Raw genomic sequence first — 16,883 nt, 5'->3', positions numbered from 1 at the left:
AGGTGGGAAAACCAGTTTGAATTAAAGTATCTTTAGATTATTTCTTCTAAATTTAACAGAGCAGTATATTTGTTATATAGTTATCTTGTTTATAACAATGAAGACAAGCTGCTGTTCTGCAACTGTCAAACTGATCTAGTTATTTTTGATTCTTTACAGCTGATGGTATACATGCAGAGTGCATGAAATCTTCTGTTACAAAGTAGTTTTTCTGCTAATGTGCCTAAAATCACTAGATTTTAGTTATAAATGCATGTCATTTGAGGTTTATGGTTTTTCTTCAGAGTAGATTTGGTAGTGAAAGAGATTTGGCTAGTCCATTAAGAAGTCACTTATTTTCTTATGCAGAAATTTTCCTACAGAAAGTTTGAGTGCAGGGCAAGGGGAATACAGGACAAGGAACAGTTTTGCATTGCTGCTTTAGTTCATTCTTTTGTTCACTAGAATCTTCCAGTATTCAGCAAGCGTTGGTAAAACTGGATGTGTTACATCAGCTACGTAAATGTGCTTGTGTGCACATCAGAAATGGAGGGGGGAAGTGTTGTTGAAATAACTGAGTAAAGATCTCTGTTCACTGTAGAGAACTAGAGGGGGTAGAGATAGAAGGGTTAAGGTATATGGGAGAAGATGCTAGCCCTGTGATGAAAGAAAGCATAAACAGATAAATCAGGCATGCATAATAGCCAGTGAAACAGTTGTAGTAACTTGGCTGTAAACATTATGGACTTTGAGAATTCCCCAGACTGGGAGCAGGTACTTGAGTCTACTGTATTGAATAATGGGGTCTCAGAACCTGCTCATGCAAAGCCCAAGCTACTAGGATACTTAACCAGATTTTTCTTTCTTTTTTTTCCTCCTTTCTTCTTCTCCTTTTTTTGAAAAAAAAAAATAAATAGGTGAAGTGTGCACAATACTGGCCAACAAAAGAAGAGGAAGTTATGACATTCAGTGAAACAGGTTTCCGTGTGAGGCTAGTATCTGAAGACGTCAAATCCTATTACACAGTACATCTACTGCAATTAGAAAATATCAACGTAAGCTTTTCTCAGTCTGTGTAGCTCATATATTCTTGGGCTTAAGTATATAATGAAAAACTGTTTAGCATATTGTCACTACAGGTTTGTGTGAGCTTTTACACTGAAAATTTTAATACGCTGTGCTTCTGATAATGTTGAAGATGTATGTGTGGCATATAAGCAAGTGAGTTAGATCTGAGTTAATCTATACATTAAAACAGATAACAGCTTCAGCATTTTTATACTTGTATTTTTCATTTGGCAGTACCTTAACATGCTGAATTGTAATTGATGGTAGTGATGATTCTAAGAGGACCTGTAAGAAATACCCTAAAAGGAAGAACCTAGGAGTTGAAGATTCTGATTTCTTCTGAATATCAGAAATCAGACTCAGTAATTACTGTTTTTTAATGGAGCTTTAGTTTTCCGTGTAATTCAGTCCAGCTATCTAAGTTTTTGGGGGGAGGGGTGATTACCACCTGTGGATAGGTAACTTTATCTCATCTTGCTTACCTCCCGTTTTGCTCCACAGGACCAACCATCCTTTTCTCTTAAAAATTAAGCACTTTGACAATTTAATCAAGTTAAGCTCAAAAAAATTGTTCCTGGCCTGAGCTTGGGTTGGAATTTGCTGCTTCTGTTTCAGAGCTGAAGACAGGATTGAAGAGCTTGTCTGTTTGTTCCAGCTATGTCTTGTAAGATATTCTCTCTCCCTATAAACCTTGCCTTATATTAATTGAAAGTGCTAGTATGGCAAGTTTTATTCAAGGTTGTCTTGTCAGTGGATTTGGGAAGGGAAAGCTTGAAGGTGTTCCTTTGCATGTTGTTTTATACAACTAAACATTGATATATTTGGTCAAAATAATTTGAATTTATAGTAACTATTAATGGTACTTTGAGATAATGTTTGTTAATTTGAAACCTCCCTCACGAGATCAACATGATAAAACTTGGCATGTTGTTCCTTGGTCTATTCAATATAAGAGCTTTATGAAATTCTGTCCTACTGATCTGAAGAATTTCTATTTAGTTGTTTGTTTATTGACAGCAAAGGCAAAGAAAAGAGGACTAGTGCTTGCAAACTAGTTCCTGAGAAGGAATAACTCCTTTTGGAAAGCTGAGGCAGGTTTTCCAAACTACTGAAAAGGCTTCTTCGTGGAATTGTCTGGCTGACGTTGGCCCCTGATCTTAAACTTCCTATTTTCAAAGTATGGAGTTTTCATGATATGTGTATGTTTGGACATAACATTGGCTGCAAAATGTAGAGATCCCTTGAACAGCACAAAGTACATGATAGTAGGCTTTTGAGTTGGAGCTATTGAGCACTTAAATTTCTGGGTTTGCTTTGGACTGGTAACACAGGCCTGTCAGCACTGTACAGAGTTTCTTGTATGTCATGTAAATCAGTTTCACAAATACTTAGCAAACCTACTGTGTTGAAGTTTTATTTTAGTGCCCTAGCACTCCTATAAGGCTCCACGAATATTAACTCCAAAGAATATTTTTTTGTATAAGACAGCTACAAGAAATAGAACATACTTGGTTACTCAAAACAGAAAAACTACATATTTTCCGGAATAACACTGTGAATGTTAAGTGCAGTCCTCTGTAAGAATTTGATAATTATACCATAAAACTTGTGGGAACTGAGTACTCACAGTAACTTGAAATGTGAGCTTCACTATGTTTATACAAGTTACTCTGGAGGGGACTTTGGTGGAGGCATAGGAAGACATTTAGCCACTTGATGCCTGGAATATAAGATGACTCATGAACAAAATATACTCTGAATTCCAAGAATAGTTAAGAAATTTTAGTAGTTCCTTGAAAACAGAACTAGAATTGTCTTTATTCTGCAACCATTCTGAACTCAAGTAAGTCTGTGTTACTGCAACAAATCTCTCTAATACATAAGCAAAATACATACGTATGAGGAGTAAAGTGCTTGTTTGATGTTGTTACCAGTGAAGCAACCTCTGAATATTCGGTTGTTTTTGTTGGTGGTGTTTTAGTTTTGTTAAAGAGCAATTAGAAGTACGGGGGAGGGGAGGTGGGGGGGGCAACGTTTGGTTTTTAGGATTAGATCAAGGCATTGGGTGGTTTGATTTGTTTATATCTGTTCTAGGCAAACATTTGTTTTTGCTGTTAAGGCTAGTATAGTCCAATAAATCTTTGGAGAGGAGATGGTGTTTATTGGTATCTTTCCAAAAGTTTTGAAAATATTTCTAATGTGCTTTGCCTTGCTAGTGATTATTGTGGAATTTCCTTATTTTTTGCCTGACCCAGTCTGCATTTTAGAATATAGAAATTTGAAACTGCCTTTCCACTGTCGTTCATTTGTGTATCCTACATCTTTTGCTGGTGTCAATCATCAGCTTTTCTGAAACTTGATGTCTGCTTTCTGCTGTAATTGCTGAGTATCAGAATGCTCCTTGAGGAAAGATTGACTGTGAAGGCTGCCACAAACCCTTGCCTCTGCTGGAAAATAAGGGTAGAAGGAAAATACTGTGCTCACGTTACAAATTCTTAATCATTTATGTGTGAAGATATTGCATGCCTGTGATTTGAATCAAAGTCTCCCAGTATACTGGAGAAGTGATAGGTGTTTATGAGAGCCTTTTGTTAAATCTGTAAAATAACCTTACTGGCTAGGGTTGCTAAGCTTTGTGACAATATTATGGGAGAATTGTTAGATATTGACAGCTAACTTCTGGAAGACTCCACTTTGTGCTGATTATGTACTTTTTTATTATTCTTTATTGCTGCTTTTAGCTTTTCTTGTCACAAGTGTGAGTACTGGTCTTAAGAGAAAGAAAACTTTCGTTTTCAGTAATTGCTGATGTGGCAACCCAGATAGCCTGGAGAAAGATACAGTGTGACACACAATTAATGCTTATAAACAAAACCCCACTAGGTTGGTACTGGGGAATTCAGGGAAGCTATGGGAGGCCAAATGAGCATCAGTACTTGAGGGAAACCAGGGATTGACTGGGTGAGAAAATGGGGCAGTGGAAAGGAATTGAAATTGCTGGAGGAACCTTGATGAATGTATCTCAGACTGGGTTCCTAGAAATAAGAATAAAGCAGCCGAAGGAGAGGTTCGCAAAGAAAATACTTGCTGGAGGAGAAAGGACTAGAAGAAATAAACTAGATTTGATATGACACTGGTGGTATGATACTTTAGAGTACGGACCCATTAATAAACCTCAAGTGGAATCTTGAGTCCTCTGCAAATAGCAAATATTTAGTACCAAGCCTCTGTGTGGCCATTGCTGTCAGATTAAGGTGATACAAGACTGCTTACTGGCCCTCACTGTCTGATCCTGTGGATGAACCAGGAAGAGTCAGTGTAGTTCAAGAGGATAAGATCTGCTTTGCTGCTAGTTTACAGTGTCCAACATTTTAAACATTCTGAGAAGATCTTTTTGTTTGTGGAGGCAAGCAATCCAATGGCAGGCGATGTTCTGGGATCTAGTTGTATCTTTGTATATGGATGTGTATATGTATGTAATTCCTGGAGTGTTTTGAAGGGATTTCTGAAACATGGCATACACTAGCTTCTAAACTTGTGGGATGTCCTCATATCACTTTGTCAAACTGAACAGGGATTAATTTTGGTCTTCATGACCGCAGAAATAGGACCGAGTTGTTAGGAAAGGTATTGATGTCTAACAGGAAAGGAGAACCCAGACTCACTTGAATGTCAAGTGTTTTGCAGATTCAGTAGGCATAACTATTACCACGTTGACTTTAATAACTTACACTAATTATTAAAAAACCCCATAATGTTTGTGAGAATTATTTGGCCCCATTATCCTCATTGTCATTTTTATGTACATTTTGAAAACCATTTTGTCAGGCATTAGAATGAATAAATAGAAGAGGTTGTGGTAAAACTTGATTTAAGATTTTGAATTTCAGTGCTTAGAATATTGCCCTTACAGCATGCCTTCTCATTTTTTATATGATCAGATTAGTTGTTAATGCACTTAAGGCATCATTATTAAATACAGGACCATTATGGGGTTGTAGGTGTATTGTACACCTTTTTATCTTAGACCAAACTATGAAATGAAGGCTTTTATAAAGAGTGTGTGAAGTTTGACAGACCAGTGTTTTTCTGTCTTCACCTGTTCTACTTGACACTGAAGGCATCAACTTCCTTTGAGCAGTTTGGTAGTATTTCATTGATGTTTATACTCTTGGGTGACTGAACAACCTAAAGTTGTTCAAGATTTTTGTACCTTTTTGTTTTGAGTGATTGAATAGTCACTGTAAAAAGGTTACGACAAGGCTTGTTTTGATGAACGTAAATCTAGTGGCATTATGTTATTCTGCACAAGTCCTCATGTCAGTGTCTGCTTGTAACCTGGAGCATGGCTTGTGGTTTGATCATCCTTTGATTATGCTGTTAGTGTTGCCAGCAGTCAGTGGAGAACTGTGCAGTGTGGTGGTAACTTTCTGAGTTTTTTCTGTTTTAGCTATGTTGGTTATTTACCAAAAGCTTATCCCAGCAGTTCGTGAAACTTTCACTAGAATGGTTTGACTCGTTTTCTTGAAAAGTTGTTTAAATGTTGTCCCATGATTATTCAAGGATTTTTAAAATGAGGTTTTTTGGTAGCTAGTCTTAGGGAATAAGTCTTGGGGGAATATTTTGTAGTTACCATAGAATAAGCTGGTCTTCAGTTACCATGCAGAAATGTGTTCCCTGTGTATAAGATATATACAATTTATATTACTGCCTGAGTCTTGAAGTCCAGCTTTTTTCTTTAAAAGAATATCTAGTTTCCTGATAATACTTTCAATAAAATCAGTTGTTATTTAAAACTGAATTTCTGTCCATCAACAGTTGTGCATTTTTAGCGAGCCCAAATGGTTTTTTGTTACAGTCCTGCATCACTTCACGTAAGTGATAGCTGTGGTGCATGGCTCAGTGACAGGGGAGTTCTTTAAGAAAGGGTGGTACAGATATTCACACAAAGACAGTATTTCAGCTGTGCAGCTTGACTGCCAAGCACCACTTGAAAGAGCCATTCTGTTTAAGAGAGAAAATGTGGGAGGTTTGAAATACTCAAATGGGATTTGGCTGTACGATTAGGAACTGCAAGTTCAAAGAAGACCAGCCAGTTCCGGTGCACTGAAATGGGACCCATGAAGAAAGATGAAGAGACTAGGTATTTTTGAAATGAGCTGAAGTGATGGAAAACTGTGGGATGGATAAAACCTTCGTACAGCATGGGGAGGAGAAAAAAGTAATTCTGTGGGTTAGAGCTGGACAAGATGTACAACAGCACTGTTAACTCTCTCCTTTAGAAATACCTATTTTCAGATTAGTGTATGAGCAGGGTGACACTTGACCATGTGCTTGAAGCACTACTGTTTTTTTACGAAGAGGATGCTAGGGCTTGTTACAGTATGGGATTTGGAAAAAAAAAAAAACAAAACAACCCAAACCAAACAACCTACAGATCACCTTTGTTTTCTATAGATAAGTGCATTTTTGCTGCTTTTAGGTATAAGGAAGGCTTTCATCTGGAATGCTGTTTAAGAATCCTGAGGGAGAGTGTATCCATTATCACTTCTAAGGTTCATGTAGATTCACAAGAAACAACTTTAACCTTTGCTTTACCTAGTATGTGCATTTAGCTCATCTCTCCAGTTTTCCTCTTAATTTTGTTTGTAAATTGATGAGTTATTTGTCTTAGAGGAAATTGCTTAAGAGTGTTATCTTATTTAAAATTCTGTAATTTCCAGATTTCTTAAAAAAATATCTTCTTCATGATTTTTAAACAAATGGGTCATTTCAGTTGATTAGTGAGTTAACTCACTAGTTGAAAAGCTAGGTACAGAAGATCAGTAAGAAGATCTCAGTTGAAAATGCAAACTTTTTAAAATGCTTAGCTTCAGACAAATAAGAAAAGGAAATCTCGGTGTATTCATACAATTTGGGTCTCGGTAGATTTTTTTTTTTTTTCCCCCTTTGAAATCTTACTGTGTACTCATTTTCCCAGTATGATGGATCAGACTCTGTTGTCCTTGTTGAGCTCTTAGCCGAGAGACAAAATATTCCTGGAAGATAACGGTACATTTGAGAGTAGCTTGAGTCATGTTAATATCCACTTTTCTGTGAAAGTATTGGCAGTCTTGCAGTATCAGGCATTGAAGGCAAAAGACAAAATGGGAGAGTATTTTTGTTATGTAAGTGGTCTCTCATAAGAAGTTGAAACAGACTGAGCAGATGAAAAACAGTAGAATTTATTTGAATTTCCTAGCTATATTTTATACTCTTGCTGAAAAAGAAAAATAGCTTTCCTGGAATACGTTCATATTTTAAATCTTCTTGTGTTCCAACTTTTTGGAGGTTTGCGTAGGTTTCAATCTATGTGGAAAATAAGATGAAATGGAGGGAGGATAAAAGTAACTGAACCTTTCTAAAATTCCTGAGCTAAATCAGTGATCAAGTTGTCTCAAAATCACTGTGGCAAGGAGTAGCATTTAACAGTAGGTCTGAAGTGAGTTCCATAAAAATACAATCCAAATTTGTTATCAAAGCTTTTTGGATATGTACGTACTCACTTGCTGTCATTTCAATACTTGCAGTTAGTTGGTTGTGTTAGGAGAGGAGCTGCATGGTTCTGAAACAACTGCACGGTTTTGGAATCCTTCTTTATTACTTACAAAGAATGAGTATGTCCAGCAGAAGTCTTGCTGGATGTCCTGCTGTATGGGTTCTTATAGGCCTTTTTGCATGAAGCTTCCTGCTCTTCTCAGTAGTGTGGTTAGTATAAAGGAGATGCTAATACCTTTCGATATTACAACTTGCTCTGAGCAAGAGTGGAGAGTGTTTACAATGCTGACGGGTAGTTTTTTCAGGCTTATTAATGCTAGCAGTCAAATAACTGCTGTCGGTCATTAAGCTTCATTAATGGTAGCAAAAAAAGAATGTTTGGGAGCAAATAGTAAAGCAAACCAAATACAGTATTGAAAGTTTGAGAAGAAAAAAATGTGTATGGTAGTAACTGCAAAGGGGAAAACTACCAACTTGGATGAAAAACTGTTTCAGGTTGGTTGTCATCCAACTTGAAGCAAGTTCTTGGATTGTTTGTCTAAATGGGGAGTTTAAATAGAAAATAGTTATTGATTCAGATCGGGGAAATGTGTGCTAACTAAACAAAAGTAGAATGCTTTCTAGTTGTATTGTTTATTTGTTTTCACTTCTAGAGTGGTGAGTCCAGGATGATCTTTCATTTTCATTATACAACATGGCCAGACTTTGGAGTTCCTGAATCACCAGCTTCATTCCTGAACTTCCTCTTTAAAGTCAGAGAGTCTGGTTCACTAAGTCCTGAACACGGACCTGCAGTAGTTCACTGCAGTGCAGGGATAGGGCGTTCCGGCACGTTTTCATTAGTAGACACTTGTCTCGTTCTGGTAAGTGTTGGTCATTTTCTCTGTCCCCCCTTTCCTTCTCCTGACACCCTGCCTCCCTTCCCACTATGCGCTTTGTGATCAGAAGGCTTTAAAAGCATTTAAGTTAATGACATGCCAGTGAAAACTTTAATTATGGTATCATACTTTTTTTTCCTTCACATATTTCAATGGTTTAAAAGCACAGCTCTAGAAATACGTTTACAAATCCATTTTGAAGTACATTACACATTTTCAAAGCTTCCTGGAAAGTAAATAGTAAGCATTCTTTTCCTTTTATGTAAGATGTACTTAGAAAAGACTGAGATTTTTTTTCAATACAAGCTTAAAGTTAGGCTTGTGAATATATAAGTCTTTTTCTCTGAACATGGGATATCTTGCAGGTCTGACAGGCCCCTTGTCTTAAGGTTACAGAAAATTGGTGTCTGAACTAAGATGAGAACTAGGGCACGCCCCTGGATCTCCTGCAGTGTGTAGTGGAGGATGGGGCAGTTTCCCTAGCTGTGCTGCCCTCTGGGAGGTGGGGCTTGGTAGCCAGTTGCAGTACCACATGGATGAGTAGGTTTTTTGCTTGCTTGGTGAGCTGTGTCATCTATAATTGCTCATGACTTGAGTGAACTTCTAAATATTAAATAATATTTAAAATCTCTGGGGTTTTTTTTGATTTTCAAGTCCAGACACAGACTTTTTATCTTTGGCTGTGCTTGGTAATAGTGAAAAGTACAGCACAGGGTTAAGTGAAATAGGATTTAATTTAAATTATAAGACACTTATCTTCTGGTTTGGTTAGGTCCTCTCAATTTATTTTTTATTTTCTTCTTCAGTTTTTTCTGCATTTTGAAAAACATAGGTGTATATTTTGATGTAAGTATACTTTAATATTAGATGAATTAAAGTGAACATTGCAAGAAGTGCAGGTATGTGGTTAAAAACAGCCCATGAATATAGTGTGGGGACAAGTGTGTGCATTGCTCAGATTAGGGGTTCTGCTTTAAATAACGAAACTTGTGCCACAATCAGCCATTCCAAATTGCTGTTCAATTCAGCTTTATGGTTCTGAGTCTTATAGTCCTATTCCAAAGTCCATATACATGCCTGAATAAAACCAAGCATATCTAAATTTCTTCATTTTAAGACTTGATATTAGGGTATTGATTTATTTAGTTAATACATGATCATTGATTTGTTCATAATAAGCTTTCATTAGATGGTTACCTTTTTTCCTGTAAAAACAATTCAAATATCATTTGAGATGTTAATTTCATATATAACTAGTGGAAATATAATATGAAGAAATAAATTTTTAGATTTAATTTTATGGCTCATTTTAACTTGTAATTATTTTTTATATGTTGTCTCTATCACTAGCAGTGATACTTTTGATGTAATTTTCTTTACAGATGGAGAAAAAAGACCCATTTTCTGTAGATATTAAGAAGGTATTACTGGATATGAGAAAATATCGGATGGGACTTATTCAGACTCCTGATCAACTAAGATTTTCATATATGGCTGTAATAGAAGGAGCAAAATTTATAATGGGGGATTCAACTATACAGGTAAATGCTTAGTTCTGTATATTTAAACAGAAACAGTAGACTGCTAACAATAGTTAAGAACGAGCTCTGAACTATTTTAAAACATGTAACTTTGTGGGATTTAAATAATTCGCCTTTTTCAGTGGATGCCTAGAAGTATTAGAGGGTATCTCATCAGCGCCTTGTATCAGCTAAACTTTTAATCCTATGGATTTGTCCCCTTTTAGATAAAATATAAAAATAACTTCTCTGTACTAATGTTTAAAAAAAAAAAAAAGCTTACATTGATACCTTCAATACTGAAAAGCAAAAGTAATGCCCAGTATCACTTTGAAAAGATAGCAAGGATCTTTTTAGGGTTTCTTGATCTTTGTATATATTTTCCTAACAGTAAAGTTACCTGATGCTACAGATCAGGTGTGTTGGTAAAGTTACCTTTTGTTTTTCCTCCATATCCTTTAAAATTTGTGTTAGAACAAGTTTTGGTGTAAACAGATTACCAAATTTCACTGTTTTATCAGTGTGGTTTGCAGATGTAACAGTAGCTACAGCTATTTTAAATGGCTGGGGGTAGGTGGGAGGGAGAACTGGGAGGAGAGGCTGTGAAACAGACTTAATTCTGCTTCCATATGCTAGGGCTTTTTTATTTTGTTGGTCTCTTAAAATCATAAATGAAGCAGATAAACTAAAACACGTTTCCTCTTTTCTGTGGTTTTGGTAGTTATCAGATTCTTCTCATTGACAAATGTTTCTTGACTTGCTGTGTAAAGAAATTATTTTGCACAACTACTAATCAACACTTAGGTAGTATGCTGTTAGTCTGATACCTGTGCCATAGTCCTCGAAGACTGCATGATTCATCCTAACACTAATAGCAATTTAGCCTCTTTATTTTCTGGAAGCTGTTCCTGGTGGTATGAGGGTATTCTCTCTAATAATTTTTCTGCTTCTTTTTTTTAAAAAGCCATGCTCCAAACTGAGCAGTTCTGACTCCCACACTTACCCATCCAGATCACGAGATTTCTTGTTCCTGGATACAAGGAAGCATTGTCATCTCGAAATACTGCTTGTCGGGTTCAAGTGTGTTATTTCTCAATACTAAGAGAATGCCTAAGAAGGCACACTTCTCATTTGTTCTTTTTTCTTTTTCTTGTTATGATTGTTCAGATGATCTTTCCTAAACCAGTGTTTTCTGCAGTGCAGGCAGTTGTCCTGGTGCTTTTCTCTTTAGGCCTCAGGGTCATGTGCAGAAAATCAATTGGCAGTGCTTAATAGGAATATTTCTGCTTTAGAGGTCACCTAGATCATTTTTTTTCCCCTTGTAGAGAACAGTTATACTGTCCAGAGTGTGAGAAGTGTTTACTTCTCTCTGCTGGCGATGGGGAGGGCATGAAGTCATTGAACGCTTCTCTGATACCCAAATGTTCATCTCTGACGTCTCCATGGATTCCAGAAGTCCGTAAACTGTACAGACAAGCACAACATATGCTTGAACCTTTACTTGCTTACATCTAGTGGCTGCAACTGCAACACTTGTATCAGGAGGCAAGGAGTCTCTTCCCTTCATTTAGCCCCTCTGGGATTCCACCTGTGACTGAAAGGAAGGATCGTACTCACCCAGGTTGCCCTGAAACCCTGCAGAGGCATGTGGTTGGTGTGCTGCTGCATGGGGCCGTAGCTGAAACAATTACTTGCTTCCTAATTATAGTACAGCACTATATAATGGGTGAGGTGGAACAAGGTGAAGTTTTCATTTCTATAAAATTCCTTTGTAATAAAGATACGTTAATATTGCTTCAACAACATAGTGGAGTAACCATCACTCTTTCAGAAAAATCTGTTGAAATGAGTGGTCTCTGGAAAAATAAATTTGTGGCTTTGGAAGGACAAAGATGGTTGAACTCCTTAGATCTGTAGATGTGTTTTGCAAACAGAGAACAAGAATATTATAATTTTGTACTGAAACTTGTGAATCCAAAAGCTGTATCTGCCATTCACCTGATTTTGTCAACTGAATATCTTAACATGCCTTTCTGTTGTTTCCTTTCATTCCAAGAGGCAATACAGACTCTAAGTCTTAGCTCCCCTACACAGGCGTTTTGGCTATGATTTTAAGGACAATTGTATATCTTAAACTTTGTCACTTCTTTGTTTCTTCCACACTTAATTTGACAAGACGCAGTGTAGTATTTGAGTTCCCGAGATATATTTTTGTGGTTCTTTTTTGTGAAGTTGCAGGTACTATCATAAAATGGCAAAGGTAATTTAGCAACACAGTCCTCCACAGTCTATCTGCTTCAAGTTGTACATTATTTTACCAGTCCTGCCATTCACGTAGTCTTGTCATAGATATTTAAACTTAAAATTACCAGCCATCTGAGCTATTGTTATTACATGTTTAAAATAGAATTCTTGGTGGGAAATTCCTTCTGTTTGACAAGAGTAGTAAAATTGCCTCTGATTTCAGTTCTTCCTGTGTGGTTTATCGCTGCAGATGTAATCAGTGTTTATCTTAGCCAGCAAGTCTCTTATGGACACTGCCATGTCTTCTAAAAGGCCTTTTTCCATGACAGTAAGAGGGAGCTGCTAAGTGGATTTCCATTTGTTAGTGGCTCTTTCTTGGGTTTGTCTTTTTTTGTTTGCTTAAGACAAAACAACAAAAACCTCTGAGAGTGAAGTGTCTTCTTTGTGAAGACTCCCTTTGTGAATTTCAGATCTATACTGGAAGCTCTTCTACAGTGGAGGAGTCTGTTCATTGTTAAAGATCATTCTGCCAGCAGTTCATTTATAAGTAGCTCTGAGTTTGATATTTAGTTTAGACCAGCAGTCTTAAATTCATTCCACAGACAAGAATCTAACACTCATTTTGTGCAGAGTCAATTTTCAATTCATCTTTCTTATCACAGACATTTAAAAGTAACTGATTTTTTTTTCCCCCAAGGTATTCTATACAGTCTAGCTGGTTTGTGTGAGAAAATAACTGTTTTCTAGAGGCAATTCTTTTCCTTCCTCTTACTTTTCTAGGTTTTTTTTCTGCATGAAATTTTGTTGCAAGAAATCCTTCAGACTGTTCATCACTAGGACAGTTACCCATCAAGACAGAGATCTAGCAAACCAGTTTTACTTCTGATTTTTTTTTTTTCCCCTTCTATCTCATTTCAGATTACTTCTCAAAACGAGATGAATATCTGTTTTATGATGCAATAGTTCTCTGGGCTAATGGAACACTAGGTGAAATAGTAGGCCATGACTTTGGCATAAATAACCCCAGTTTTTTTATTACTGGCATTGCAAATTTTTTCCAGTTCTCTCTTTTTAGGCAGTTCTTGCACACAAGATCCTACTGTGTTTTGGAGCCATGAAAGGTAACAGCACAGTGTAGGCACGTAGAGAGTAGAGGGAAATGGCAAGTGCTGGACAGCGCAGGACTATACAAGACAAGTTGCTTCCTCATTGTGAAGCTGCTGTGGACAGACAGTACAAGCCCTGAAGATAGTGGCCTCATACCTTCACAGTTGCATCTTCCCAGAGAAATTGTTGGACAAGATGCATCTTCACCTAACTTTATTTCTTCGTCTAGATTTTTTTTTCTCTACTTGATCTAGTAGTTCCTTTAATCTACCTCTGTGACTGTTCTGTTGGAAGACATCTTAGGCAAAGAGGGCCTTCAGTGTTAGGGGAATGTTTGAAATATGTTCTCCTTGTTTGCAGAAACGGTGGAAAGAGCTCTCTAAGGAGGACCAAGCGCCAAGTTCTGAGCAGTCCCCTCCACACCCAACAAAAATAACCACAGAGAAGTACAATGGGAACAGCATAGGCCTGGAGAACAAAGATCAAATGGAGAAAATAAATACTGACCTGGCCACTAAAGTTCAAGATATCACAGATGGAAACATTGAAAGGTAGGCAAGATGAAGACTGTTTAGAAGACAGATACACTCTCTTAAAAGGCTGAATTACTGTATGCTTTTCTTATCATAAGAAAACTTAAAGATTTTTCTTCAGTAGACAGAAAGGACAGGTGGTATTTGACTGTCTTAATTATTTTAAAAATACAACTTACCAGTTATTCCTTGTGATAAAGTTCTGTTGTTCAAAGGTCAAGAGAAGAGAAACAAATGTCTCGAATTGAAGCAGCTAAACCTCATGCTTGAAAGCATTTTCCTGCAGACTGTGAACTCTGTTGTGCAGTGTGAATTAGGTCCTAAAAGTGCCCAACATTAAGTCGATACTGATTTTTGAATGCAATGCTATCTTCTGTTTGGAAAAATATATGATACCTCAGAAACACAAGGTTCTTATCACCTATCACTTTCTGTATGGTGTTTGAAATTGTGTCACTGGAGCTATATGTCACCCTCCACTCATGTTAAATCTACCACTGAAATAGATTACTGTGGTTTAGCTGTGTCATATGAATTTGTCTTTCTCTATTAAGTTCTCTGCCTCATGAGCAGTAATGAATATTTGCCTCAGCTGCAAGCTGCTGTGTGGGGAATTGCCATTGGAGTTGCTGCACCTTGAGGCACTGTGTCACTTGGGCCTGCCCACCTGAGGGCGGCCAAATGTGGATCCATGGCCAGAGACCCAGAAAGTGGGCTGAGGCCTGCGCTGCACGGGAGGAGGCAGTGTCTGCCCCAGAGGGCTCCAGTCTGAGACAAGATGCAGCCGTGCAGCATAGATAGGCTGGAATTCTGAAATAATAGATGGATTACTGAATGCACTGCTGAGTTTATCTTTCCATGTCTTGATGAGTGTTGAGAGACAATGACAGCGATTCTGTAGATGCTTGAAGGAGCCCCTCACAAGCAGTGGGGGGGCACTTCTGTAAGAAAGTGTAACTCCAACACATTGTGAGGGTACTTTTAGAGACAAGAATTACAGGTTGGCCCTGATTAAGTGTAACAACACACAACTGATTTTTAGCCTGTGTCCTTGATGAAGATTTGGTTTACAGCCGAAGATGAACAGCATTAAGTCAGTATGCAGATGTGAGTAGGTTAGGATTAGTGAGGCTAGTGTGAATACTGTGAATGTTTGCACATAGTACCTGACATTGCATATAAAAGCAGCCTTCATTCCAAAAATCTCAGTCACCAAATGGGGCATTGATGGGAGTGAAAGACTAAGCTCAGATAATTAAGCTAATTCTGTTCCTTGTTGAACACATAGGTCAAAGCACCACTTAGAGCTTTAACATATGTCATTTACATACTTTATGGGGCTTCACTGACCTGAAAGGTTGTTAAAACAGAGTAAAGATTACTTGGTTTAGATTTTATACCCTGCTGCCATATGCTGCTGCTGGGTTGGTTAACTGTCGGGAGTGTGTTGGGAAGAGGTTTTTACTATTTGAATAGCTTTTTTCCCTGTTCTATGATTTAGGATTTACCTTTTTTTTTTTTTTTCCCTTTAAGTACTGTCCGTAAACGACTGCGAGAGGATAGAAAAGCAAACACAGCACAGAAGCTACAGCAGATGAAGCAGAAGCTAAATGAGACTGAAAGAAAAAGAAAAAGGTGGTTATATTGGAAACCTATTCTCACTAAGATTGGGTTTGGTACACTGATTTTAGTTGGCGCTTATTCTTGCTGGAAAATGTATTTTCAAGAACATTCCTTGTAAGTAAACAGTAAGCCTGTCTGCTCCAGCAGCTCATTCTGCTGCAAGTTAATGACTAGGGGTGTGACTTTAAGCAGTAAACTCCTTACACCTGGAGTGGGTACAGACTATTACATACAATAGAGAAGTGATGTAAACTTGATCACATGTCAACATCTCAGGACTTTGCACTGCAGGTACTTAGAAAAATGAACTGCTGCCCCCCAACAAAGTTGATGTTTTTTGTTTATATGAGCAGGTACAAACTTGCTGCAACTGTTTATACACTTTTTAAAATGGTGTTCTACCAGATCTTAAGCAAACCCTGAACCACAGAGGTTTAGCTGCTGAAGGCTGTCTGGGTTTAAATTTACATGCCTGACATAAGCAATAAACAGTGTTGTATCATTTACATTATTAATGCAAAGTTATCCTTAAATGTGTGTAATGTGTAATGTACTAGTGACATGGACATAAACCTTTTATATTCTTATGACCTAGGATAAATATATTTTATAATTGCATATTTAATCTTTTTGTAGTTCACTGTACTTTTAAAAGCTCAGTTTGTACAAATTTCTGACCAAAAAGAATTTGATTTTGAAACTAAATGTAATTATAATTTGTGCATGAAAATAATAGTGCAGCCATTCCCCATATTTTGACTCTCCAGTTTATGATATGAGCAGCTAGGGGTCTGATGAAGCACTTACCAATTTCTATTCTGTTAATTTGCATTCCTTATTTATTTTTTTGTAGTTTTCATTATTTAAGTAAGGCTTGGAATTTTTTTTTAAGGCTTTTGAGAACTTAGCCCCCACTGAAAAGCATACTGTTGATTAATGTATTCAGACTTCAACTACTGTTTGAAGGCCAACATTGTTAAAGTTCTGACATTCCATTAAATGTGAAACATAGTGTTTTGTGTGTCTATAGATTTTAATTGCTAGAAAGAATAAAATTCATTCATCAGTAATAGGTGTAGAAAGCATATCAAAGGAAACTAGAGTTGGACTTCCAAGGGTGGTTGTAGTAGAAAACAAATGTTGGTAGTATTCTCCTGTACACAGTATGTTCTGCTGTATGAGCCACTTCTGTAGCTTCACAAAATCTAGAACTGCTTTTCAGGTTCCCCAGCACTGTAGAGGCCTGACTTAAAACACTTAATAACTAGGATTTTGGGAATACCTATGCTACAGTCACTTTAAAATTCTTGAGCAGTTCCTTCCCACTAGTTGGGTGATAACACTTTCTAAGTAGTAATTCAACACAAATCACTTGCTGTCCTTTAAATTCTCTT

General features: G+C 37.1%; 1 protein-coding gene across 3 annotated transcripts in view; it reads left to right on the top strand.

Moving 5' to 3' along the window:
- The window catches only part of PTPN2 (protein tyrosine phosphatase non-receptor type 2), a 32,796-nt gene that overhangs the window by 12,299 nt on the left and 3,614 nt on the right, over positions 1 to 16,883 (top strand). The window contains exons 5-9 of one of the 3 annotated variants that reach the window (XM_074822378.1): positions 897 to 1,034; positions 8,238 to 8,447; positions 9,845 to 10,003; positions 13,694 to 13,884; positions 15,400 to 15,501. In XM_074822378.1, coding sequence (XP_074678479.1) covers positions 897 to 1,034; positions 8,238 to 8,447; positions 9,845 to 10,003; positions 13,694 to 13,884; positions 15,400 to 15,501 — 800 coding nt within the window. Of the gene's footprint in view, positions 1 to 896; positions 1,035 to 8,237; positions 8,448 to 9,844; positions 10,004 to 13,693; positions 13,885 to 15,399; positions 16,502 to 16,883 lie in introns of those variants that run through there. The other 2 variants (XM_074822360.1, XM_074822370.1) reach the window with 2 other exon arrangements.

The sequence above is a fragment of the Strix aluco genome, chromosome 1 (assembly GCF_031877795.1).
Source record: "Strix aluco isolate bStrAlu1 chromosome 1, bStrAlu1.hap1, whole genome shotgun sequence".
NCBI classification, from domain to species: domain Eukaryota; kingdom Metazoa; phylum Chordata; class Aves; order Strigiformes; family Strigidae; genus Strix; species Strix aluco.
This window is presented reverse-complemented; position numbering and strand designations above follow the sequence as displayed.